The sequence below is a fragment of the Siniperca chuatsi genome, linkage group LG1, assembly GCF_020085105.1.
Source record: "Siniperca chuatsi isolate FFG_IHB_CAS linkage group LG1, ASM2008510v1, whole genome shotgun sequence".
Classification (NCBI taxonomy): Eukaryota; Metazoa; Chordata; class Actinopteri; order Centrarchiformes; family Sinipercidae; genus Siniperca; species Siniperca chuatsi.
Window position 1 is genome coordinate 19,349,826 of NC_058042.1, and position 27,596 is coordinate 19,377,421.

Consider the following 27,596-nt stretch of genomic DNA (forward strand, 5'->3'; position numbering starts at 1 on the left):
TGTCTTGTGTCACGTTTCTAGCCTGAGCGGAGGAAATGGGCCATGTCATGTCAGTGTGAGCTGCAGTGCAACACACATGATGGAGAGCACTTAAATAACTCTAAAATCCTGTTCTCAACCCACACTAAACCACTGGTGGGAGGAACGTTCAGTCTTTTGCGTGTACGTGTGTGTGTGTGTGTGTCTGTGGATGTGTGGTGACCCCTTTTGTCATGACTGTTTAATCAAGTGTCTTCTAGTGTGTTGTGGTTGAGCTAGTGTGTGTGTGTGTGTGTGTGTGTGTGTGTGTGTGTGTGTGTGTGCATGCGTGTCTGTGGGTTCAGTTGGAAAGAGAGCTTGAGATGAGTTTCTGTAAACGACAGGGGGGCCCTCATAGCTAAACAGAAATAGCCTTAGAGAAAAGAGAGAAAGAGGCCTGCGCAAGAGGGAGTGGTGAGCAAGAGAGAAAGATAGAGCAGGAGGAGAGAAAGTGAAAAAAGGAGTGTGGAGAGTTAAGAAAATTAGACTGACAAAACTACCGTGTTTATAAGTGTTAACGTTTGTGTAAAAAAGAGAGGGAAAGAGAAGAAAAGAGGGAATAGATACCCAGAGAAAAGGCAGTCCAGCTACACTAATAAGAGGAGACAGCAGCTCTTTCCACATAAATGCACTGAGCTCCAAAACCCACTGTACTGATGGCCTCCCTCCGGGCATACTCACACACATCCACATATCACAAAGTTTTTGTGTACGTGCCTGCTTCATCATGACATCTTCCAACTCATCTTCCAGTTTCACTTTATCACTACCATCCTCTCCTTCACCTGCATGCCAACAACTTGCTTATTCATCTATCTGGCTGAACAATATTCTGTGTGGATGAAAGAGATGGAGTGAAATGACTGCAAAGCCCGTAATCAATTGCTCTGGGTCGAGGTTGGCAGCAATAAAAAATTAACTGATCAGTTGGTCCTAAAGTGGAACCTCAGATTAACAACAGAAGTCTCTAAAAAATAAATAAATGAAGAAGAGCAAGATATGGTGTGTGTGAACATTAACGAATGTTAGTGTAGGGATGTTTGAGAGTCTTTGTGTGTATGTTTGGTGGGCAGGTTGGGTTTGCTTGTTTGCATTGTTGTTAATTAAAAGCAGTTGCTATTAAACAATGCATTCAAAGGAGGTGATGGGACCAGATCCTCTGCACATTTGCAAAACAAACTGCAGGGAAATCATTATTATCTCCTCTGATCTCACACAGCAGCATGTATAGGTTGACTAATGCCAAAAGATGGAATACAAAATGTTAATCTAGTTTGGGTGAGAGGGTGATAGCTATTATATATATATATATATATATATATATATATATATATATATATATACACATATATACACACACATATATATATACACACATATATATATATACACACACACATATATATATATATATATATATATATATATATATATATATATATATACATATATATATATATATACAGGTGTGTGGTAGAAGAGTTACAAGAGGATGAGGTGTTAGAAGACATGACAGTACAAGCCTGTAAAGAACTCAGAAGACATTTTTGTCACTCTTCCATTTGAGTGTAAGAGCCACCTCAGACCTCATCTCATTCACTCCAGGGGTCTCACTACTTCCTGTGTTGCCACACAGCAGGGTCAGGAGGACACCTGACACAGGAAAAAGGAAGCAAAGATAAGATGCCTGCTAAGTGAAGAGATACACATTCAGAGGGTTTGGCTTATTCTAGTAGTTGAATGATTATTAGAGGTTTAACCAAAGCATTTACTACTGTATGTTCAGTTGTGACCACACAGAAAGGTGAGCTCATGAAATGCAACATGAAACATGACAAATGTGTCAGATAATCTGTTAGTGATTGAAGAATAGCAACAGAGATATTTCATTGTAGTCGTCTGTACTAAAATCTGTCAAAGATCACATTGGTGTGAAGTGAAATGCTATGGATTGTATAGTCACATCCTATAAATAGGAATAGAATTATTTCAAGCTACGGCAACTGCTAAAACCAGAGGTGATAAAGATGAAGACAGAGGAGAGGAGAGTTAAAAATGATACACACTAGACAACGCTTAAAAACATAGTCTACATATTGTAGACTGTGATCTGGCCTTTGGGAGAGCTACACTCACTGGAAAGTGGGCGTTCAGCTCGGTCAGCTTTCTCTGGCTCCAAGGTCACTGGGTAAGAAGGAGTGTGGTCACCTGCAGGTTGGGAAGGCCCTGAGTCCTTACTGGCTCCAGCCGCACTCTCAATCACAGTAGACACCTGAAAGATATAAAGACATAGTTTACATACAAGAAACAAAGGAAGGAATGTTTGTACTACGATGTCCTTTTGTAAGATTAGAATCAGAATCGGGTTTATTGCCAAGTAAGTTTTTACATACAAGGAATTTGCTTTGGTATTTTGGTGCATAACAATAAACATAATTCAATTCAAGTCAAGAAATATAAATAGAAAATAGAAAAACTGAAGATAAAAATGTTATAAAATATTATAAAATAAAAAAAGTATATACGATATACAGTATCAGTGCAGGAATGCGCAAAAGTATAAAGAATAATGTGCAATGTACAGAGCTAATAATCCGGAAGATGTGCGTTAATGTAACGCATTTAGACTGATTGTGGAGTTAAATAATTACAACTGAATCAATGATTGACTTCAATATAAGTCCTCTATACTAATTACCACACACACTAAGAGGTGCCCTGAAAAGTTTACAGAACAGAAATGTCCCACCATTATTGGTGCTACAACAGCAGTATTGACATAATAATCAAACCTAAACAATAAAAAGACACTGATGGTGCAAATATAGCAATTAACGGCTGATGTAGCCTGTCATTGATGCAACCATTTTTAGCTGCTGTCACAGCACTCAGATTTCTGCTATAAAAAGATGACAGCAACTGAAGGGGATGCAGTGCTGGGTGAAGAAGTGTCCCTTCCCAGAAGCGAAAGAGCTGCAAAACAGAGAGAAAGACAGAATCAAAGATGAAGAGAGATAGAGAGAGAAAGAGTTTTCCTGACAGCCCAAGTCTGTTTGGATGTGCTCTACTCTGCTCCCCTCCACAGCTGAAAGAGGAAAAAGGGATGAGCCTTCAGGAGAGAGACAAGCTGACCATGAAAAGCAGAGGGAGAAGCAGAGGGTGGCTGTCAGTGAGGAGAGAGAGAGAGAGAAGTGGGGGAGAGTTTAAAAGAGGCTGTGATGGCTCCCTCCATTGACGAGAAGCAGAGAGACAGGCAGGGGAGGTGCAGCGCATCTTAAGACAAAAAGGCACCCTGGGCTTATAAAATATACATAGCTCTCAGCTGGAGACAGAGACACAGAACGACAGAGCAGAGGAGGGCCCTGAAGACTTACGAGACTCCACCACCCCTCCTAAACACACACTGCTAAAAATAAAACACACAGACACATTCCTAATGACTGAGCCAGGGGGGAAGTAGTTAGTGTTGTTGTTGTTTTTTGTGCGTGTGTGTGTGTGTGTGTGTGTGTGTGTGTGTGTGTGTGTGTGTGTGTGTGTGTGTGTGTGTGTGTGTGTGGGCATAAGTGTGTCTATGTGCTTACATTCACTCACACATGCAGATGTTTGTGAGCATCAAGTTGCATCAATGCTTCCTCCTACATTTACAGACTGAGTGGGCAAACCACAAAAGGTAGCTATGACACAAAAACCGACAAGTGTTTTGGCTGTTGGCCTATATGTAAATCCACCTGCTGGTCAGGGTGATTTTTTGGTTGGAAGTTTGTTTCAACTGCCTCTCTCAAACCTTTCCACCTGCCCTCTCTTCAAGCCCAGACAGCTGCCTCCACCACGCCAACAGTTAAAAACCATTTAAACAGACCTCACTTAACAATAAACTCACCCTTTGTTCAAGCTAACGATCCACCTCTCCCACGCACTCTTTGTAATGGCTATGCCACTGAAGTATTGGGATTCTCATGCTAGTGTGTTTGTGTGTGTGTGTTACCAGAGACTGGGTATATTTACTTCTTTGCTTTGTCGAGTTTCTCTACCTATCTTATTCTCCTCAACAGACGCCTTGGGTGCGCCTCCCCAGTCTGTATACCTAACACATCAGGTATAAGCAAAAAAAAACTTGCAGGTAAATAGTCATGTCTGAGCCTGGGGATTATCTCTACTCCAGAAAACATACACAACAAACATGCCTACAGGTTTCCTAACCTTTTCTGTCTCTCGTTCCATCTTTAAGCCTCTTTGCTGTCTGTCTTTTTTCTTCCTCTGTCTCTCTTTTTTTTTGAGTAAAAGTGCACACATGAGGGGCTTGCTTATGAATTCCCCACATTGTATATTAAACTGTGGAAGAAAAAAGGAGCAGGATATAGAGAGGAAACTGAGTGTCTGAACTGCTCTGTCAGGTCAGGGCCATGAGCCTTTAATTACTTAGATATCGTTGCTTCTTTTGTCCACCAAAACAGATGGTGGAGCATAACACTCAACATACTGGCCTTAAAAGCTAGGATGCCAAGATTTGATAGTACACATTTAGCTGTTGCCCATCATTGCTCTCAAATGACTCATTTATACCCATACAGTATAATTAGGGAGGGTCATGGTTATTCACAGTGTTACTGTGGGTACAACCATTAGACAGTTCTGAGATTAACAAGACTAAGAGTCTTCAGCCATGACAGCAGCTCTGTGAGGCTGTACTTTGACACTTCGGTGCTTTGAGCTAAATGCTAACATCAGCATGCTAACATTTAACAATGACAATGTTAACATGCTTTAGCAAGTAATGTTTGCCATGTTCACCATTAGTTTAGCATGTTATCATGCTGACGTTTGCTAAATAGCATTAAACACAAAGTACAGCTGGGGCAGATGTTACTGTCATTAGTTTTGCAGGTATTTGGTTATAGCCAAAGTATTGGACAAATAAAAATTTCGACCGGTCTCACCAACCAAACGTTGTTGATATATTTCACTCAAAACCACAAATGTCAACCTCATGGTGGCGCAAGAGGAAAAGTCCAGGTATCACCAAAGTCAGTAAGATTCATTGTCTGGGAATCATGAAATTTTGTACAAACCTTCATGGCAATCCATTTAACAATCACAGAGATTGACCAAAGTGGTTGACTGACTGACCAACCAATGCCGCTAGCATGGCTAAAAGTAAAAAATAATATGTTCTTTGATGCCAGAACATGCTAAATAAAACAAAAATAAAGCAGTATTATAGTTTTTTAATTTAAGATTTGTGTCCGAGTTTATATGCACACTCATGATGATATATGCCCTCTCAATAGAGCAGGAATAGAGCAGGGACATGTAAGATGCAGCGCAGAAGTCAAGAGGTAAACTGAGAAAGATCTAGAGAGGTTGTTCTAATTGAGGTTAATTCCACAGTTCAGCATCATCTCCTCTAATCGGTAAGGAGGAAGTTGGTAATGGATGATATTGCAGGACATGGAGAGAGCCTGCCGGCAAAAATCACATTGCAGTGTGGAGTACTGTATGCCCTCAAAGGATCACAAGATATTAGCAGCTGAGTACAGATCTTGATATGAAGCTGCAGATAAACAGAGTCCAGAGGGCCTGCAGGCTTGCACCGGGAAGTGTGAGTGCTTGTGTGCTTGCATGAGCGTCTTAGAGAGTGAGACTTGTCAGTCAAGACAGTCACAACCTCTCTAGTAATTTGTCTGTCTCAACCCATATCTCACCTGTTAACCTCTTGAAACAGTGCTGACACCATCTTGCACATAAGCACCCTCTTCTGGACTCAATATCACTTCCTCGTAGTGCCACACCGGGATTGATGGGGCGATACACATGCACATCATCCAGAAACACATGCACCCTCTAACAATAACTCTCTCTCTCTCTCTCACACACACACACACACACACACACACACACACACACACACACACACACTGTGACCTAACCCAGGCCTCTCCAGGGACAAGCTCTTTCATCACGGCCATGTTTGTCGATAGTTGAGTCCTACACAGCATCTGCAGTTCAACACCTACCAGATTCATTAAGGAGAAGTACGGAGTCAAAAGCGAGAGGAGACATCGATAAGCAGAGGAGGTGGGCGCACATGTGTGTGTATGTGTGCGTGTGTCACCTGGGGGCAGGGCCATCCATAAACACTGCTGACAGTCTAGACAGGAAATACACTTGAGGATGTCGATAAGTTAGTCAGCGGGGGTGAGGATAGATCAATAGGAACACAGGATGATGTCAGTGGCTGCAGATGAGATCACCTGAGGCGACTACAGATCAACATATGAGGAGTTTGATATTAAATTAAAAGGTGGGGTATGTGATTCTAATCCAATACACATCTTTTTGTCAAATTCAGCGAACATCTCCTCACGGTCCGCTAGTTCAGTGTGCGCTGAAAAAAAATCTGGTGTTGTACACAGCCCTGGCTCTGTAAATGGGAAATAAACAAAGTGATTCAGACTGAGCCACACAACACTATTCTAGCCATTCCAGCCATGATTTGTGTGCCAGGTACATAACTTGTCCATGGACAGTCAGCTTACTTTGCCAAGATATGCTGTTGTTGTGATGTTTGCTATAGTCACAGGAGAGTTGTGAGTATCGCTGTCTGGAGCTGGTTTGCTGGTTCTGGGAAAACCGTCTCGTGGACGATTTCTCCAAAATCGCATACCCCACCTTTAATTGTATTACCACAATTCCATGTTATCTATTGTGTGGGAACAAGGGAGGGAGAAAGACCAGGGATTGAATCATTGTTTACTACAGGAAGTTATAATTTCATGAATTAGTCCTTGAAATACTCCTCTTGCTCTAAGACCGAGTACAGACTTTTGAAAGACCTTCAAGCTATAAATCATGTAATTATTCCTCAGTTTCCACTGGTGCCAATTCCAGCTGTTGTTCTGTCTTCACTGCACTGGCATTATTTTATGTTAGAGAGTTGCAAAGCATATGTTTATTCATGTGAAAATGCCATAGATTACAACTTCAGCATTACTGGGAATAAAAACCTCCAGAGGCATGCAGTGATTCTCCCTTGAGATTTGGGAAAATTAAGGAGATGAAGCTGATTTCACCCACAGGACGTGACTGCCCTATATCACGTTGCCTTTCTTGCCATGGTGTTGAGTGCGAGTGCCTGCGTGTGCGCACGCTCTGGCCGATGTGTGTTTGCGTGTATTCTCAGCTCTGCTGACATTTCCTCAAACGCGGTTGACATTTCCAAGGGATTTGAAGATTTGATCCCTTCTGTGTTTGAAGAGTTGTGTGCTGCGCTCCTCAAAACAGAGGAAAATGCTGCAGCAGAGCCGGCAGCGTGCCCTGCCTTCAGGGCCTTACTCTATAGCATTTGGAGCAGCCTGTTCTCACTCACCCGAAGTGTGATCAGGAGAAGACCTGCACTATATATTGAATGCCTATTAGAGATGACTGGTTCATTGCTTGGTCTTTTACTTAGTCTTGCTGTTTTCCCCTGAGCTGTGGAGTGTTTCTGCTTCTCTCAACTGAGGCAGAAAAGCTATCACCAAAAGATATGAGAGAAAAAAGTAGATGGTGTGGGAGGGAGCGAGAGGGAGAGAAAGCAAGAAAGTGTGTGAGAGAGAGAGAGATCTGTTTCTCCTGCTACAGGCTGGTTAGTGGAGCGAACTGACACAGACTGACATCTTTCTTCCACGGAGAGTTAAAAAGAGCCTCGCTACTCTTTGTCCATTACTTTCTCTCTCTCTCTCCAACCTTCCCTCTTCCTTCTTTCAGCTGTCCTGCCCTCTCTCTATCTCTGTCCTTCTCTCTCTGCCCACCCTGCAGCTCCCATGTCTTGCTTTTTCTGCCTGGATGGACTCTGCAGCAGTCCTGTCCTAGCCTGGGGCTCACATTACACCCCACCACCCTGTGCTGGCCACACATGCACACACAAACACATATATATGTACACACACGCAAGCCCATACAGTGGCCATGAGGAGGCCCAGGGCCCAAACACAGGTCAGGCTTGGGTCAGTCAAGGGCAGAAGGACAGGAAGCCTGGCAGAAGCAAACCTGGCACTGAGGCTGATCTGAGGGCAGCTCGATAGAGACACATGCGCATGCATATACCAACTATCCTATCAGCCATATTTTAGTCAATTTAATAAATATAAGAATAATATAAATATAAGCTGACATTTCTACTGGACTTTAAATGTTTACTCAGAAAGAGAATTTGGCTTGCTTATTATATTGCCTGCATGAATGAATTGATAAAAAAAAAGCACAACATATATACACACACAGCTGGAGTACTAACCCCACAGCTACAAAATGTAAAATATTATCAAAATTCATCATGTGGCATATTGCTCAACATCATCATATGTTATGTATAGCCAAATAAAAGACATCCTTTAACTGCAGCACTGGAACTGATGCTGGACACGACCTTGGAGCAAGCCAGAATTAGCTTCAGTCTCTTGTCCAAAGCAATACCTCAGCAAACATTATAATTGCTAATAAGACTGAATCAGCAGTATGTTTTCGGCCTAACCACACCTGCATCGTGCGCACACAAGCTAAAGCAAACTCCCCATCAGCACAGGATACACGAGGTCACTGGATCAGCCAAAGTGGGTGCTGATCGGACCTCAATCTCACTATCATCATGTCCTTCAAATGTCAGTGATGTCATGGTTGTAAAACATGTGCATCCTGATGGAGAGCAGAGCTGAAAAGGAAAGGAAGCACCGCATTTGATGTATCAGAGTAAACATTTTGCCACTTCCTGGGATAGTTTGTCCCCAGAAACAGGAAGCATGGGTACAAGTGCCTCAATAACTATGTGATATTTTATGACCCCTGTAGGGCACTTTTTCTTCCCCTGCTTCAAGGCAGGTTATAGTACACAGAGCAGGAGCAGGGAGGGATTCAGATTTAGGACTTCCACAGTACCACTGCATATATCTGTATGAGTATGTGTAGTGTCTTTTACTCCTGTCTGTTTTATCCTTTTTAGTTTATCTTCAGAATTCAAATTCAAGGTTATCAAACAACTATTTCAGAGTTATTTGAATTGAGACTTAGATAGGTTAAACCTGCAGTTGGGTCTCAAACTGCGGGATGTTAAGAAGCCGGATGGATGTCAATAAATCAAGAGAAATGCTCCTTCATGGCGCTACAGTGTGTCCTTGGGCTAACGTTTCAAATACATAAATGCATTCAATCTTACTCAGCCTCAGACACAATGCTTTGTACACAAAAAGTGTGTGCAGACAGGTAGTCACATGCATACACAAACACACACACACAGCTGGGGACGATTGCAGGGCTGCGTCTTTCTCCCAAGTCTGTTGGGAACTCCAACAGGAAGAGGGTAAGTGCTATCGATTGGTTTCTTCCTGCTTGGCCTGGGCAAAAACAAGCTGACCGTTTGACCGTCTGTTTTTCAGTCTTTTCAGTCGTCTGCTAACTACATGCACGCGCACACACACACACACACACACACACACACACACAGCTTGCCTTCTAGTTCCACTAGGATTTGAGGATACAACCTCTCCCTATTTCTCTCTCTATATAGGTGTGACTAAATAAGGTTAGGAGCCATAAAGAGTAAAATTGCACTAAATTATTCAAATTATATTTGAATAGAACTATTATTAGCAGTAGCAGTAGTAGTAATAAGCCCTGTTGGCCAACCTGGCAATGATGTGTAATTGCCTTCAGGATTAATAAGCGGTTAGAGAAAATTAATTAATTAATAGATCAATTCATTTTACCTTTCATTTAGTAAGTCACAGAAGTGAACCTACAACAACATCATCTATGTTTGTTATCCATTACATGCTTCCAGACTATTCCTGAAAATTACAGTATGCGTGGTGTGTGTACTGCTTATGGCAAGTGCAAATAAGAAAAGCTAGTTTGGAGACAGACACTTGGGTCAATATAAAATACTCTTCTGGGCAGCACCGTGACATTATGAACAGAAATCTCTGCTGCACTCACCTCTCTTCGATGGCATTTAGATATGAGGCAGAGGAAAGATACAAATCAGGATGAGGGATAAGTGGATGGGCAGATAAACAGACTGACTGAGACAGAGAGGCTACACATTGTGGTTTAACAAATCAAAGGGAGAGGTGGAAGAAGAAAACAGTGGCATGTGTGTGTTTGGGTTGTGTATTTGTGTGCATCTACACTAATGACACTCTTTGTTTAAAGCTATACATAAATGCCTTATTTAACAGACATGAATGGACACCTTCATGTGACAAAAGTAAACAGATTTCTCTCAGCCTCTAACACAGACACGGGGAACCACCTATTTTGACATCACTCAACGAGTTGTGGCACAGTAGGCATGCTGTAGACCACTGGTCCTTTTATTATTGTAGCAGACTGTTTTTGTGAGTATGAGAGAGTTTGGGACAACTGCCAAAGTCTTTATCTTTGCTTTTTAACCAGGAAAGGGCATCACTAAGATTTCTTGGCCAAGACAAAACACGGAATACAAAAACAGAAACACAGTAGATTCTTGAAAATAAATACACTAAATGTATAAATAAAACCCTAAAAATGATGATGCTGATGAGCACAATGTATCTAATATTCCAACCAAACAAACTATTTAGAAAACATGTATCCACATCATTGAATGTATTTATTGTAAGTTGCTTTGGATAAAAGCGTCAGCTAAATAAATGCAATGTAATGTAAAGAAACACTGAGAGCTGGATCGGCTTGAATCCAATTTGGAACGAACAGAAGTGGGCAAGGAGATAGGATCCTGTTAGTTCCTGTTAAATATAGCAATCAAAATGTTGTTTAGTCCTAAATATGCCAGATGTATATATGTGCACAAATGCACTACACACTCTTTCTGTATGTAGTGCATCTGTACATGTACATTCATCACGCACACACATTCCTCAGACTGATAAAATCAAGTGAACACTTTGCAAACTGGAACAAAGTGTTTTCTCAACCAACTCAACTAGCCGCATGATATCTGGTACAATCTGGTGAAATACAGTTTTAATACATATTGGATAGTTAAAGGGGGAAAACAATGCCAAATCACTTTTAAGGTGCAATCCTGACACACAGAAACATCATTGCATTTTCAGTACAGTTATTAAATATTCTTTACTCTTGTAGCTTTCTGCCGAGCTGATGTATATAGTAGTTGTAAAACTCACTGTGATGCTGTTTTATTTACCATGATGTAGCACATCGTATCAAAAGGTACAGTGTAAATATGAACATCTTCAATATTAACCATGTTTGTATCAAAATGTCATTTTTTATGTACAGACTTTATTGCTCCATTTACTGGTAAATGTGAAAGGCTGGTGTCAGCCAAAAACACTGCTGCACTCATATATCTGTTGTCAGGCCCCAGGAAAATATATACAGTAGGTAATATATACAGCAGAGCACAGCAAAACAACTCTATTCTCCAGAGGGAGAAGAAGGTCGGGAGACAGCGAGAACAAGATAGAGAGAGATACATAGATACAAGGAGAGAGAGAGAGCGAGAAGCACAAAGGGCTGTTTCTTACTGGGTGGGTAAAGTGTGTCCAAGGGGGCAGCTGAGTGAGCACACACAACACAAAGCTTGTCATTAGTCCCAGTTTACTGCAGACACAACAAACTGTGTGTGTGTGTGTCTCAATCCTCCTCCCTGTATCTTCCTCTGACACTGCAACACACACCACCTCCTGTCTGCCAGCTGCCACTTTACAGCCATTCATCAGAGCTATGATTAGTGAGTAGAGGAATGTCATGTAGCTACAGCCAACTCCTCACCCCGACCCTGACCTTTCACTTCTGGATGACCCTGGACGACCCTGGGCCACAGCAGCTGCTTTTACATTGTGGCAACACACTCCATTAGGCCTGACACCTGCTTCTACACACACACGCACACACAGAAACACACATATACACACAAAGCTGTAAAGGATAGCCGCAGAAGGAAGATTCAAAACAGTTATTTATGCACAGGCACACACACACACAAACACAATGGCCTTTACACATGCTAATGCAGTAAGGCGGCCCTTTTATGAGATTACACAATCATTACATTGAGAGGGGTCATGAGGGGCACCTGTAGCTGAGCGACTTCGCAGTCTTATCAGAAGCCTGTGTGTGTAAGTGTGTGCGTGGAAATAAAAGAATGTGACAGAGATAGTTACTCTATAAACTGAAGTATAAGTAGTGTCATAGAGGCAATACTAGCGCCATTCAGTGGACACTGTGCATATGTTCTGTGTGCAATAAGACACTCTTTGTATGAGTGAGTGTTTCTCTCTCTTTCTCACTGTGTGTGTGTTTGTGTGTGTGTGTGTGTGTGTGTGTGTGCGGGCCTCAGACTGACTCTGACAGCTCAGTGCTAGCCATCTGCTGGCAGTCACACCAGGAGAAAGCAACCGCAGCCAAACAATGGAGAGCAATGACAGGCCAGGATTTGTGGGTAGTTTGTGTGTGTGTGTGTGTGTGTGTGTGTGTGTGTGTGCGTGTCAATTTTGGTGGTGGTGTGCGCGTTTTCCCTTCAAAGATCCAAATGAGCCCCTCTCTATGAGCATGTGCAGAGGGGCGTGGCTGTTGTTGATAGGCTGTCTCTGTTACCAGGCGATAGATTAACAAGCCCAAATGGCCATCTGAGGAGGATAGATAGCATGGGCGAGTGTGGGCTCAGTTTTTCTGCTTTGTGTGTGTCACTTGCTGTCTGCCTACTGTATGTTTGTATGTCTGTCCACCCCTTTTCTCTTTTCTCTTCTCTTTTTCTCTGGCTTTGCCTCTCTTTGTAAATTTGAAGTTGATATGAATATACAGCCAAAGGCTAGGTGGATGTGCACTGTTGAGCTTTGGTTTGTGCATAAACTGCACATACAGTATACTTGCCAGCCTTTCATTGTGTGTATATGCAGGAATCTCTATTTCCAGCATACAGTATGTTTGTCAGCCTCTCCATATTTCTCTCTATACAGTATATCTGCAGGTAGAGTGCCATCATGGATGCAGACAGATGGTCGGGTGTTGTGAGGAAGCTAGCTTGCCTGGATGTGACACACCAGTCTGACAGCAAGCATCATCCAGCTGGGTAGAGGCCTGCAGTGCTTCCTAGAAAGAGCATGCCAGGTGGCCAAGAAACAGGCTGCTGGTCTCCTACAGCCACTACACACATAACCCTCTAGTCACTATTCTGCTATTTTACCACCAAACACAACACAGGGCTGTTTCCAACTAAGAAATACAAATAAGTCAAGACCGCAAGTCAGAAGCTGAGGAACTGAAAAGGAAATGGCCAAGTAAGGACAGGAGGCAAATGGCTGATTATGAAAAGAATCCCTCTCCCTGCACTTCATTTGAAGAAGAGTGTCTGTGCCCATGTGCAGATGCCTGTGTTGTGTGTGTTGCTTTGGCCATCCATGCCTTTGTATGGCAGCACTTCAAAGGCAGTCTTCAGTAAGTTTCTGCTCTTCCACCTCCTGCTGCTGATAGTTTGTGTGTATGTTTGTGAGTATGTGTGTGTGGAGCAGTGCCTCCTGTAGCTGGGGGCTATGGCTGATCACCACTACCACAGCGAGGCTGGCATGGCATGCCCGCTGGCACACTTACAGGGCACACCTATTTACACATGCCCAGACTGAATGGCAGGCATTGTCTGGGTGAGAATGCAACACTTAAGCTCCTGATTAAGGCAGAACAAAGCCCTGAGGGGCAAGAGTGATGAATGCATGGAGTGAGAGAGGAAGGGAGCCAGAGAGGAAGGGAGGAAGAGATGAAGGGAGGCTGGGAAAGGAGGCTCTGTAAAGGGGAATCTCATCTGCTGTTGCTGCGGGAATGCGAGATTGGAGGAGGAAATTGAGAGAGGACAGGAGAGGAAGGGAAGGAGGCAAAAAAGGTGAGAGGGCAAGAATTGGCATTGATGTAAGGGGCTAGAAGAGAGGCAGGTAGAGAAGTGAGATGAGGGATGTTTTAAAGGTGAGAGGCAGGTAAGGATGAAAAGAAAAGGTAGGGAGGGAACCAAGAGGGAGGCAGGGAGGAAAAGAGGAGGTGGCTGGATGAGCAGAGAGGCAGGCTTAGGAAGAGATAAAAGAGAAAGGTAAAGAGAGAGAAGAGAGGAGGGGGCTGCTATCGAGGTATCCTCAGTGATAAGGAGGAAGTGATGTTACACTATTACAGCAATGAGGTAAATAGACAGATAGTGCCCTCTAATGGTACTTGTGCTCTAGCAATGTGCTCTCCATCCTGCCCCCTCTTGTCCAGGGAGTTAACAGCAGACAAGCCAGAGAAGCCAATTCACTACCACATTTTCTAATCAATTAAAATGATAATAAACTCATTGGGGCGCTGCTATTAAATATTAAATTTTACACTAACATGTGAAGGATGCTCCCCAGGTGGAACAAAAACAATTGTGATACCATAGATAACATCAGTGGACAATTTCTAGTATATACATGGCCACATGAAGTTCAGTGTGTGTGTTTGTGTGTGTGTGCATGCGTATGTGTGTGTGTACACTTAGTGGCACCTTGGCAATGTATGGGCACAAGCAGAATGTGGATGACAAGGGGTGAGCTACTCCCTGAGTGTGTATGTATCCTAGCAACAAGACAGACGTAGTAGCAGTGCAGTGCAGCTGGGAGAATGGGACACAGAGGCCATGATGGATTTATCACAATGTGTGTGTGTTACATTTAACAGCTGTGAGAGATTTAGGTGTGTCCGTGTGTGCTCACATGCTATGCATCCAGGCATGTTTAAAGCGTAAACACTCATCACCATGTCAAGCCTCCAATTGAAAAATTATTCAAAGAACAAAGAATGGTGGTTCGATCTTGCATCCTTCATCAGAAGGTGCATATGAAGAAATGCTTGCAGGCCCAAATCTGCCTTTCCTACTGCCTTAAAGGGGAACTCCACCACGTTTACACATCAAAGCCTGTTTAAAGGTCTTGGGGAGTATTAGTGCATATGTGCAATAAAGCCTTTTGTGGCTCCAGAGGGAACTGCGCAAAGTCTAATAAATTGCATCAAGTGATGTCACTTGCATCAGTTAGGGCTGAGGACTACAAGATTGAAAATGGAAAAAATATGGGGGTGTGGAGTTAGAAAGAAGTGAGCTTACCAGACTTCTGTAGCCTGCTCTGCATTTCTGCTTGAGGGTAGTGGCTACATTAGCCATTGCTAGCATAACACACCCAAATCTCCAACCAAACTGTTGGTGGTGAAGTTGCATTGTGGGCAATGTAGGTGCGAGGTTTTGACAAGGAAGAAGAATACATGGAATGAAAAATACAATATCTTTGGTTCTGCTGCATCGATTGTGATCCTTTTTTAAACTGTCTATAGTGAGCGTGACTATGTTAAAGGAATGCAATGCTCAAATTGGTGGAGTACTCTTAAGGTATAGTATACAGGGAGTCATTTACAGCTTTTCAGTTTAGGACACAAATGGGAAATTCAGTATGTGATTGTGGCACACTGGTTTATCAAAACATGCCAATGCTCTTATAATCAATCTTATGTAGACTCATCAGACATATAGAAGACCCATTTAGGTCCTCACATCAAAAAAAGTTCAAAGAATCACTGGTTTATATTCATGTCATCACCTCTTCCTCGCTCTGAAGATTAGACTGGATGTTTGATACATGCAGTGAATGTTGGCCTAAAGAAAGAAAGGCCTTATCTAATCTCACACTCCATCTTATCGACAGGGATATTTGTGAGTCTCAAACAGGATGCAGATGATCATACACACACAAGCACACATCGGTTGCAGTGCCAGTGATCCTCGGCCCAGCTGTGCACCAGTAACTGTGGAAGTTCTCTATGGTGAGAACGGGCTGGCTTCCAAACCCCAGGCCAGTCGGAGGGCCCTGGCCTGGGCAGAACTCTGTCTCCATGGGCCTCAGAGCCTGCCAGCTTCTGCTCCATGGAGGTACATCATGCTACAGCTAATCACCAACTCAAAACCGCTTCTGGAGTGCAGAGCCAAGCCACAATAAGGACATAACACATTTCACTAACACTGCTGCAATCATCTGGCCTCATACCATATGTCCTCGTGTTCTTTTCTGTTTCTGTCTTTAGATACTTGCAGTGGGGTGAGAGAGTCAGTGAAGAAGACTCAGAGAAACTCTCCATATCACTACATCTCCACAGATTTGAGAATTAACTGAGGAGAATGTTGAAACTAACATCATCTGCAGTTCCTTGTCACATAAACAGACAACAGTAATGCAGATAGGGACGCACTATTAAGTTGTGGCTTCTACAGTATGTGTTGCATCTGTGGGTCAGAATGTGTTTGGATAAATTAAATGAATTAAAGACATTTAGTAGATGCCCGTGTGCTTGTACATACAGAAAAGAAGGTAGAGATATAAAGGAAGAAAGAAAAGAGACTAGAAAAGGTGAGCTGCTTTGTTTCTTTTTGACTCTGTGGTATGCTGTTGCATCCTCAGACCACCCCCCACCTCCACCTCCACCATCCCTAACCCTCCTTTCTTTCTGTTTCTATGCAGGCTGTCTTGGGAAGTGTGATGTCTTTTTAAATGGCGCCAGCTACATGTGTTTCATGTCTAGTCAGAAAAAAGCGTCTTCCTTTAAAGGCTCTGCTCACCAATGACTCGAGCTCTCGCTGTCACTGGATGACAGGCGGCACTGGGAATGACAACAGAGAGCCTGAGAGAGAGAGACTGAAAGAAAGAAAGAGATCTTTTCAGTTTTCAGTTAACTACTATTTTTACTTTACTCAGGGAAAGTTGATTTGCTCTTTTCCAATGATGCCCTGATTCACATTCATACGTGACATTCATAACTAGGAGCTGCCCAGTACAACCACAGTTCTCTAGAGTAATGATTCCCAGACTTTTTGGCTTGTGACCCCTTACAAAAAGGTAGTATCTAGATGGGGCCCCTTGAAATGTTGCTGTGCTTTCTTTGTTAGTCAGTAGTCCAGACTAGTGGCTGTTAGCTTTTTCCTCAAAATGGTAGTGTGGTTAGCAGGGGAGTCAGCACACAAACACACACACTTACAGTACACATACTAACATGCACACAACTGGCTCACATGCAGGCCCCAAGAGGGAAACCTCAGCCTAACCATAAAATGCCCCACCACACACAGACTCCACAAGACTTTATACATCACTGCTCTACCTCCATCTCAATCATTCGCACCCCCAACTCACCTCTCTCTTCTCTATCACTCCTCCATCTCCTCACTCTCTATTGCAGCCCACCTGGTAGTAATCCCCATCTGGATCTGTTGGGGTGTATGATGTACTTTAAAGCCACATTAATAGCTAGCACAGCACAACCCCTGTGACCACATTAAGAAACTATATCTCTTGATCACACCTCCCAACCTGTGTGTGTGTGGGTGTGTGTGTGTTTGTGTGTATGTGTATGTGAGTGTGAGAGAGAGAGAGAGAGAGAGAGAGAGAGAGAGGAGAGTTCACAGGCTTAACAAGATCGATCACTCCTAACTCCTTGTACTCCCTGTAAAATCAATGGCTCTTTGTCTCGTTAAGCACTGCAAGGAACTCTGTGCGTTCTTTTTGTCTGTGTGTTTGTGAATGTGTGTGTTGAGTGTGAGAGGCAGTGGGAAAAAAACAGAGAAAGAAAGAGAGTTTGGTACTGTAGAGGTGTAATGTAATGGGATAATCTCACTGCAGAACAACTTAGGGTTTATCCTGGGACACAGTCATACTAGCCCCTGGGGGGCAGGAAGGCAAAGAGGGTGGGCGTACTGTACGTAAAATTAAAAGAGCACTTATGTGGATGGGTCAGTGCGAGAGAGAGGTATAAGGCACAAAGAAAGAGAGACTGTGTGTGTGTCTGTGTGTGTGTGCAAGCCTGTGTTGCGAGAAGTGAGCCAAACCTCATCGCTGACTTGGCCAGGGCCTCTGGAGCCAGAGAGAAAGCCCTGACTAACCACAAACTCTCTTTCTGTGTGTCTCTCTCACATACACACCCTGGCTGAGAGTATCTCACTGTGTGAATACGTCATTTCAAAACATGTGCTACTAGCCAGGAGAGCAAGGGAAGTAGCTCGTGAAAGAGAGAGGGCTATAGAAGAAGAAAAACGGCACCGGCTGGGACAAAGTGAGCGGAGAACAACGCAGCAATTCACTCTCATCCTGCAAAAGGGAAACAAAGCAAAAAGGAAACACACTCTGTCACTCCACTTGTATTACCCTCTCTCATCTCCTGCCCTCACCACTCCACTGTATTTAAATTCCTGTAGCTCATTATATTTCCCAAATGCACCGGAGTAGGTGGTTGCATCGCTGCACTTTAAGTCAATAGCGGAACTGCAGTGCCATGAAAATGAATAAGGATGGGAGCTCTTCACACAGCAGCACTGTGTAAAAAGGCATGGGAGTGCTCATCTACAGCATGGCTGCTCTCGACCCATTTATATTTCACAGTGACACTACATTAGCTGCCCCTGGATGAGCACACAGTCTGCAATCCCTGCTCTGCCTCACCGTGTGTGCAGATATACAGCAAACACCAGTGTATTTGGCTGTTGCAGTGCAAAATATTGAGATGAGAGGAAGTAAAAAGAGTGACACAGCAACAGGTATGCTCCAAATGCAAACACACCACACCTTTCATTGGATGCCAGTGAAATACAGAGGTACAGAAAAGGGCTAAAATAAGCAATTGGAGTAAGAAGATGATGGAGTGATGGTGGGAAAAAATGAAGAATACTAGCAGGTATAAAGGTATCTCACCTCAAACTGACCAGTCTGTCTCCTCAGAGCATCCCTGCTCAAACGCCCAGACAGCAGACACAACACACACACCGAGACATAATCAAACATACACACCTCTATCTGTGTTAACACAAGCTCGTGGGAAGGTTGAGAAGTGTTGCTAAAGGGTGGGTGCAGGCGTTCTTTGGCATGTTTGTTTTTGTTTTGCTTTTTTTTCTGTCACTGAAGGTTGAGGCAAAGCTGATCAGAGCAGTGTGTGTGTGTGTGTGTGTGTGTGTGTGTGTGTGTGTGTGTGTGTGTGTGTGTCAGAGAGTGTGTGTCAGAGAGTGTGTTAGGCAGAGACAAAAGGAGCATATGGCAGCAGCAGCCAAGGCTGTAAATTAAACATAGAGGAAGATTAGATAATGAATGTGTGCTCTGAGACACAGAGGCAGCACTGAGCCAGGGGCGGAGCACACCACTACAAGACCAGAACCGGCGGTGGGGGGTAGAGTGTGTGTGCGTGTAGTTAACCACATATTAAACACAAACAAATGAGGTGACTAACTAACATGGAAGCATTATAAGACAATACAAAGATGCAGAAAATGAGAAACACATTAGGGAGAGAAATATATAAAAGCCTCTAATAACAGTGACAAAGGTCAACGGGAGTAGAAGCAACATGAAGTCGACCCCACCTCCCCTGCAGCTAAAGAGAACTGGACCCCTCGGCTCCAAACTAGACAGCTGCTGTTGAGCTGAAGCAAAGCTGCATCTCTGTCAATAGGATTACTGAAGCTCTTCTCAAATACACAGTCCAACACATGCTCACAGATAGAAACACACTATCATACACATATGGCTATGCACACACACTGTGCATAAACACTCCAACATTGGTTAACAGTTAAAGGACAACTGATAAACATAATGCACAAGTGAAACAGAAAATGGGTAGAAAAGAAAGACGCATGGAAAGGGAGACAAACACCACGAAATGTGTGTGTGTGTGTTTGTGTGTGTGAGTGCTGGAGATATTTAGGGTTAAGGGTTCAACAAATAATCAATATGTATATACATCTTTATATGTTATCTTGCAGTATTGAGGTATATGTGTTTTCTTCCTTTGCTTGAACTCTGTTATTTTTTCCTGCCAGTTCATGGCCATCTGACATCTAAATAAGGGCATGTGTTCATGCTACTGTGTGTGTGTATTAAAAAGGCTCAGACTGTATGCGTTTTGGTAAACAACTCTGGTAACCCGATGGCAGCAAGCTACCTTGCAGTAATATTAAACCAGAAAAAATAACATATACTGGTATAACACTCAAAGGAGGCATTTTTCTGCAGAAGTGCTTTTACTTTTGACACATTTTGCTGTTACCTACTTTTTGTTCAGTAACATTTTCAATGCAGGACTTTAATTTTTAATGGAGTAATTTTATAGTGTGATATTGTTACTTTTACTTGAGTAAAGGATTTGAATACTTTCTCCACCACTGATCATAATGATGATATTTTGCAATATAGTATAGCAACAGCAAGCTGTCTGATGATATATACTAGCTAAATAATGACTTGAGTGTAATTCTCTGTCACAACAGCAGCTTACATTCACATGGAGCAGTGAAAGCTTGGGCCAAAAATAATAAACATGTTACATAGCATCCCTATCTACAGCTAGCTGCGTAACTGTAGAGATGGGCCAATAGCTCAACAAAAATGGAAATTGTCCAACTCATGCACATTATTTGTTTCTAATATAATCTAATGAAAACCATGCCCCTACAATCCACGATGATTATGGCACTAAGGTTATAGCATCATTATCATGTATAAAATGTTGTGATAATATCATATCCTGGGTTACACTGTGATGCCGGGTCCTACTGATGTTAAATTCTGGTATTAGTCTACCTGCCAGCTCTCAAATACAAATTGGCACTAATTGTCTGACACAGTATTAGAAACAAAATCCGAACCATATGAACCATATCACAGCCCCGTCACCTGAGTTTACAAGCTTATACGCTTCATACATAACTTGCACATCCGCACACAGCACTTACAAACTGAAGCTCATTGCAAGCCTCTATTTCAGTGTGAGAGAGGGGGATGGGGGGGAGTGATAGAGAGAGTAGGGTTTAGAGTAATACGTCACTGTCTAATTACTGGGCCACATAAAGCAGGGAGGGTTAGGGAGGCAGAGATAATGCAATAATATAAAAACCAAGGGGGGGGGGGGCAAGTTATCCTAATTCAATAATGGGAATCAGTTGGGAGCAGATGAAACTGATGTGTACCTAACTTGAGTTCCTGACTAATCATTTTCCTCTGAGAACAGGAGCAGCAGCTGCACTTCAATCAGGACTCAATGCTGACTTTTGGAATATTCAGTAAGCTTTACATTTTCTAACAAATTAAGCAATGCTCCCAGCTGCTGGGGCTCTTTCAATACTTATTATAATACTATATTAATACGGAAATGGACTACAAAGAAATGCGTATGCGTATGTCAGTTAGTTGGGATGGAATGTTGGTCCGGTGGTTGGTCCACCACTTCCAGACTGATCTCACAACTATCGGATGGATTGTCATGAAATTTTGTACAGACATCCATGTTCCCCAGAGAATCCTAAAGACTTTAGTGATCCCCTGATGCTTCCTGTGGCACCGCCAGCAGGTCAATCCAGTGAAATATCTCAACATCTACTTGATGGATTGGGACAATATTTTCTGTAGACATTCATAGTTCCCACACTATGTAAACTAATGATTTTGGTTATCCCCTGACATTTTGTTTAGCATCAACATGAGGTTTACATGTCCCACTCAGGATGAATTGTAACAACTTTGGGGATCCATTCACTTTCCAAATAGCAGTATCATCATGTCAAAAACTGAAGTGAATGGTGAACATGGTAAACATTATACCTCCTAAAAATCAGCATATTAGCATCATAATTTTGAGCATGTTAGAAAGCTAATGTTAACATTTAGCTCAAAGCACCACTGTGCCTAAGTACAGCCTCACAAAGCTACATTATTAGTCTTGTTACTATACCAATGGTAACATGGTAATCTGCATGAAAATCTTTAGTGGACTACATTTCTCTCTTTCTCTGTATCTCATGGCCCAATCACTCTTGCAAGTGCTACTATTTTCATTTACACATTCACACATTTGCATGCAAACATTTAAATAAGCTCATATTGTAGAGCCCCAAGTCAACAGAAAAACTATAAACTTGTTTTTGTATAACTGTGTGTGTACAATACATGCATTCCTCTGGTTCCTAAGTCCAAGCTATGGTTGTGTGCTGGGAAAGAATGTTTGCTGTCCGCTTGGAAGCTCTCGATATGTCAGTCACCAAACCTTTCAGAGCACACAGTCACTTTTGAGCCAAAAAACTCAATAAACAAAGCTTTTTAAAGTGCACACATACTATGTAAGCACACACACACACACAGATCACTTTGCCTGCACCGACACGCATCACTGCTACCTGTAAGGCTACCAGAGGGGAACCATAATCAAACACACAGGAGGTAAAGGTGATCTGCTAGAGCCATAATGAGGGAACACTGTTGTGATCCTCTCACTGCAGCTCTGATTACAGCCCGGTGTTCAGTTTCTACACTAGAAGTAAACACATGAGAACACCGCCACAGTGGGGATTTGATAATACATAAGCATGCGCACACACACACACACACACACACACACACACACACACACACACACGGAGGCAGGCAGGTATGCCATGCATACAGAGGCAAAACAACAGAGCCGGAACATGAACGATGCATAGTGCCTTCATGTGTGTAAGTTTAGTAGGCTGCAGCCCAACACGCACCACTTTCCCCGCTCGCCGTCTGTCTCTTCGAAAGACAAAGCGTGGCCTTACTGCCCTCAGCTCATTAGCAGCGGCAGAGAAAGACACAAACAACACATATGCACACAGCCTTGCTTTCTCACTCACATGCTATGGACCCTTTGGCAGTTTAATGGCATTCTGCAGTGGGCAAAACAGTGTAATCGGCATGCTGATATGTATAAACACAGCATGGAAGAACTAATGCATATCTGACACACTGTTGTCCCACCACTTGTGATTTGTCAGAAAATGATTAAAAAACTGCATTGGTAACATCACCCTGCCTCTAGCAATTCACTGTGGTACTGTAAGTGAACTACAATATGCCTTTTTTTTACTGCCTGTCAGTGGCTTTACAGAGCTTCTAGTCTGCCACCAGGGATTAGCTCAATACTCAATTCTCCACTCAATCTCACTACCACACACTATTTAAGGGGATCTGTGTATGCGTGTGCGCGCGTGTGCACACGTGTATGACGCATGTGTTAATGTGTGAGTGTATATACACTCAGGGGTGATATTAGTTAATCATAGCCTTCACTCAGCATAAATAAAGACCAATTACTGTGCTTCCCTATGGACCCTTCACTATTAGCACACTAAAGACCCCAAAGTGTGCTGCCCCATAGCCAGTACAGCCTTGGTATAACAGTCTAAGTCTAAGTCTGGTGTAACAGCCTGCTGAATCATGATGATAAGCACTACAGAGGGTAACAGAAGGACAACATTCACAACATCATAAAGGCTTGGGCTGGCCATATGTGCACCAACTGAAGATCAGTAAGTGTAATAATAAAAAGAATACCGATAAAGATCAGGATAATTTATACCTTATCAGTAATGAATAAACTTCAGAATTAGCTTCACTCAGAGTACAGAGGACTTTGTGTTGCTGACACTGGTACAAATGTAATTGCTGGGGGACAATGAAAGAGATTAACCAGGTAATAGACAAAACACATCATTACATATACAGTAGTACAGTCAGTCTTCATAATGTGCATGTGCATTATACTGTTACATAATACATTGGCCTTATATATCAATACCAGTTCAGAAGGTTAAATGACCGCCTGCCTGGAGGATTCAAACATCACTAAATCAGCTTATAGAAGACACAAAAAATACAGCCACACACACACACCAATAACCATGACAGGAATGACAACCAGTGTGAAGCATTGCCGCAAACTCTGTAAAAAAAAAAAGTACATTTACATACAAGGTAAATAAAACAGAATTATGTAAAAGGTATAGATACAATATAACAGCAGAGTCTAGCCAAACCATTAGTAAAGATCAAAGTGCACACAGCTCTAGACTACACAGTTTAGACTGCTCCTGTTTATCTTTTGTACAGTCAGTTGTCAACATTTGCCATGTGATATTTAGCAAGATAAACACACAGTAAGTTACAACACTAAGTAAACCAAAACAAAAAAGCAAACCAAACACTGTGCCACTGGTTCCATAGTGCCATCTTCCTTTGTTCTTTCTTTGGGTGGATATCTACATGTGGACAAGTGACACAGCAGCTGGAGACGTGTGCTTCGCAGCTCGTGCACAAATGCAAAAATACACACACACACACACACACACAAATAAAGTGGACCCTTGCTGGCAGCCACTCATCACCCAGAGAGGCCAACCTAATTTGGAGGACAGGCTCCTCTCTGCCTGCTGGGGAGGCAGCAGGGATTATGAGCCTTTATACACACTAATCTAGTTTAGCCACGCTGGGAGACGGAATCTGTGTGTGCTTATATGTGTGTGTGTGTGTGTGTGAGTGTGAGAGAGAAAGAGCGAGAGAGCGAAAGAGAAACAGTAAAAAGGGAATATACATGAACGGTGTGCAATAAGCATGTGTGCATGCACAGTATGTGTATTCTTCGCTATCAGTGAGTTTGTGTGTGTGTGTGTGTGTGTGTGTGTGTGTGTGTGTGTGTGCATTTGTGCATAAGTGTGTGGGTTTATGCGTGTGTGTGTGCCGAGCAACCAAGTCTGTGTGGGCAGAGATAGGGAGGCTCTAAAACTGGTTAGAAATGTGGCTTAGCCTCTTGTCCTCTGACGGCAGTTGGCAGTAACTACATAGGAACACTCTCACACATAAACTACACAACACACACACACACACACACACACACAAACACAGGTGATACAGGCATGATCAAAGATGCAAAATTGTTATATGTAAATCTCAGATTGGATGTTGTGTCTGTGGTGGGAGGAGAGACACAGGGGGATTGTGTTCTGTCTGTGTTAATATCAAGGCTGGGAGGTCAGAGGTCAAAGAAGCTGCTGGCAACTATCGGCAATCCCAGGTGTGGCTGGACTGGATCAACAGCTGGTTTACACATGCACACACAAACAGAGAGCACAATGCTGACAGGACAATTTAAAAACTTGTCTGGCATGTGTTAGCTCACTATTTAAATTGTGTGTATCTAAACAGAGTCATGTGTTATTGGCTTGTTGGCAGTGTCAAGATGGTCAGAGAAGCCATTACATTATGATACCTCTGTGTGTATGTGTGCGTGTGTGCGCGCGCACATGTTTGTGTGTGTGTTGCCAGTGAAGCGTGAGCATGAGGGTGAATTGGCTAGAAACACCGACACATTCCAAAACACAGGAGACAGATCTCATGGCCAAACCAGAGCTGGGACCACACTGGGAATCACAGAGGAAGAGTTTAGGGGAGAGAAAGAGAGTTAGGGGAAAGAGAGAGAGAGAGAGAGAGAGAGGGAGGAAGGGGACCACAGAGTCTACAAGCTTACAGTGTGTATGAGCGTTGGCTTGAGTAATTACAGACTTGCCGGGTGTGTGGAGCCGAGAGTCTACCACAACACAGCCCAAGTGATGACACCATACACCACACACACACACACACACACACACAACAGCAATTACTGTACAAAGCATTTAAACAGCTGCTCCATATCCCCATTCCTCAAAACCACACATACATTCATGCACACTTTCCAAGCCACCTAGTGATACAGAATGACTTCAACTGTTGCACAAGAAAGTAAATTTTTCGCACACATAAATGGACATGCAAATACAACACACACACACACACACACACACACACACACACACACAAGCTGGGGCAATTACATTCAATCTGCTTTAAACAATACCTGGGTCCACTCCCTCCATGTGTACCCACTGGAGTCACCATTTTTTAACAATTGGAGATCTCTACCTCTGCTTTTGTCCAGCATCAGACCTGTCCTGAATGGACCACTGACACCATCTGGTGGCTAATGATATCATTACACATTCTGCACACTACATACTGTAACTAGTAAGTAGCACTGACATCCTATGATAACCACTAATGATATTGAAATGTATTTTTTAAAAAATAGGACAAGCTCAATTTCCACTCATTCATGTGAAAATGAAGATGACTTGTAAATTCCATGACATGTCATGAAGAAAGACAAGACGTTTCCAGCAGCAGGAAACCGAAATCGAGAATCGGTCTGCAGTCACTTGGAACAAATCAAACAGCGACGGAAGACGCCGGTGGTTTTGATCTCTGGAGTCCTCCACAAGATCCCAATCTATTTTCTAACTGGATACAGTCGCACAGCACTTCCTGAGAATAAGCACTACGTACAGTACAGAGACAGTGAAAGAGACACAGATGGAGTGACTGGCAGAGAGACAGAAAGAAAGGAGGAAACTCTAAAATGGGAAATAATAGCATCAAAATTCATAACAGCTTGCCAAACCAAGCACTGAGGACAAAGACTGATGTCACATTTACTTACTGATGTTAAATTTATTGTGCGCTGTGCAGTCCATTTACATTAATATATGTTTATGTCCATCTTCTTAGAAAGGTTATACACTGCATGTTGTGTATATACAGTATATATATTGTTTCTTCTTTGTGGTTGGATAATGTAAATACATTTTACTGCACAAATAAAACACAATTTGATTTGAATGGAGACTGCACTCATTACATACATATATTATACAGTATATATATATACACACACACACATTATATGTTTACCCTTAACTTACAACCCAACTACTGTACTTGACACTCAATTCACCCTACTTAAAGATTAATGTCAAGGTCTTGTTTTTTGTTCAATCAATACACACAAAACACACTCTTTTTACTATCCTCACGCATACACACACACACACAAAAACTGGGACTATGCAATAAGTGGAGCCAGATTGATGAGTCATGGTGGGCACTTTATTCTCTCTCCCATTTTCTCTCCCTTGCATGTGATCTTTTTGTCCCTCACGCTGTATTTGTTTCTTCACTCCCTTCTGATCATCTACCATCTTCTTCCACCTCCTCATCCGATTTTACTGCTCAACCTTTCTCACAGCCTTTCCCTCTCCATCCCTCACCCTCCTAATCGTCTCCCCTCTCTTATTCTCACACACTTATCTCCCTCTGTGAGTTATTACACCCACTTATCTGTTCCATGTGGAATCTGCCTCAGAAAGACATTTCCTCCTGGACTGCAGTATCAGAGAGGACAGACAGAAATGTTTGCTCTGACTAAAAAAAAAGATATATAGATGGATGGATAGATAGAAATAAAATTTTACTTTTGTCTACTGCTACAGCTCAATTGCTGTTACACCAATTAAGCCATTAAATTGTTCCATTAAGACAAGGAGATAGAATGACTGATGGAGGGATCTGCCAAAAGAAAGACAGGGAGGGAGAGGGAGAAAAAAAGAGGCAAGAGCAATATATAACATTTACAAGGGGATTAGTGTACAGCAGTACAGGACATGAAGACCCCCCCCCCCGTCAACTCTGAACTTGTTAAGGTAGAACATCTGTGGTGGAGCAGGAGGGAGGAGGAGGAGGAGAAGGTCAGGGGTAAACAGAGAGAGAAATAGAGAGGGGAGGGGGAGGAAAAAGGAAAAGAGCAGATCAAAGCATGAGAGCTTTGTGCTCCCTCTCTTGGCAAGACTCTACAGCTGTGTATGTGTGTGTGTTCGTCTGTGTGCAGTGTGT

General features: G+C 42.7%; 1 protein-coding gene across 2 annotated transcripts in view; it reads right to left on the reverse strand.

The window, feature by feature from the left end:
- gse1b (Gse1 coiled-coil protein b) overlaps positions 1-27,596 on the reverse strand; it is a 167,054-nt gene that overhangs the window by 111,378 nt on the left and 28,080 nt on the right. Inside the window, exons 1-2 of one of the 2 annotated variants that reach the window (XM_044207324.1) lie at positions 24,037-24,075; positions 2,155-2,290 (exon numbers count right to left, since the gene is read on the reverse strand). In XM_044207324.1, coding sequence (XP_044063259.1) covers positions 2,155-2,290; positions 24,037-24,060 — 160 coding nt within the window. In that variant the 5' untranslated portion in view covers positions 24,061-24,075. Of the gene's footprint in view, positions 1-2,154; positions 2,291-24,036; positions 24,076-27,596 lie in introns of those variants that run through there. The other variant, XM_044207315.1, reaches the window with a different exon arrangement.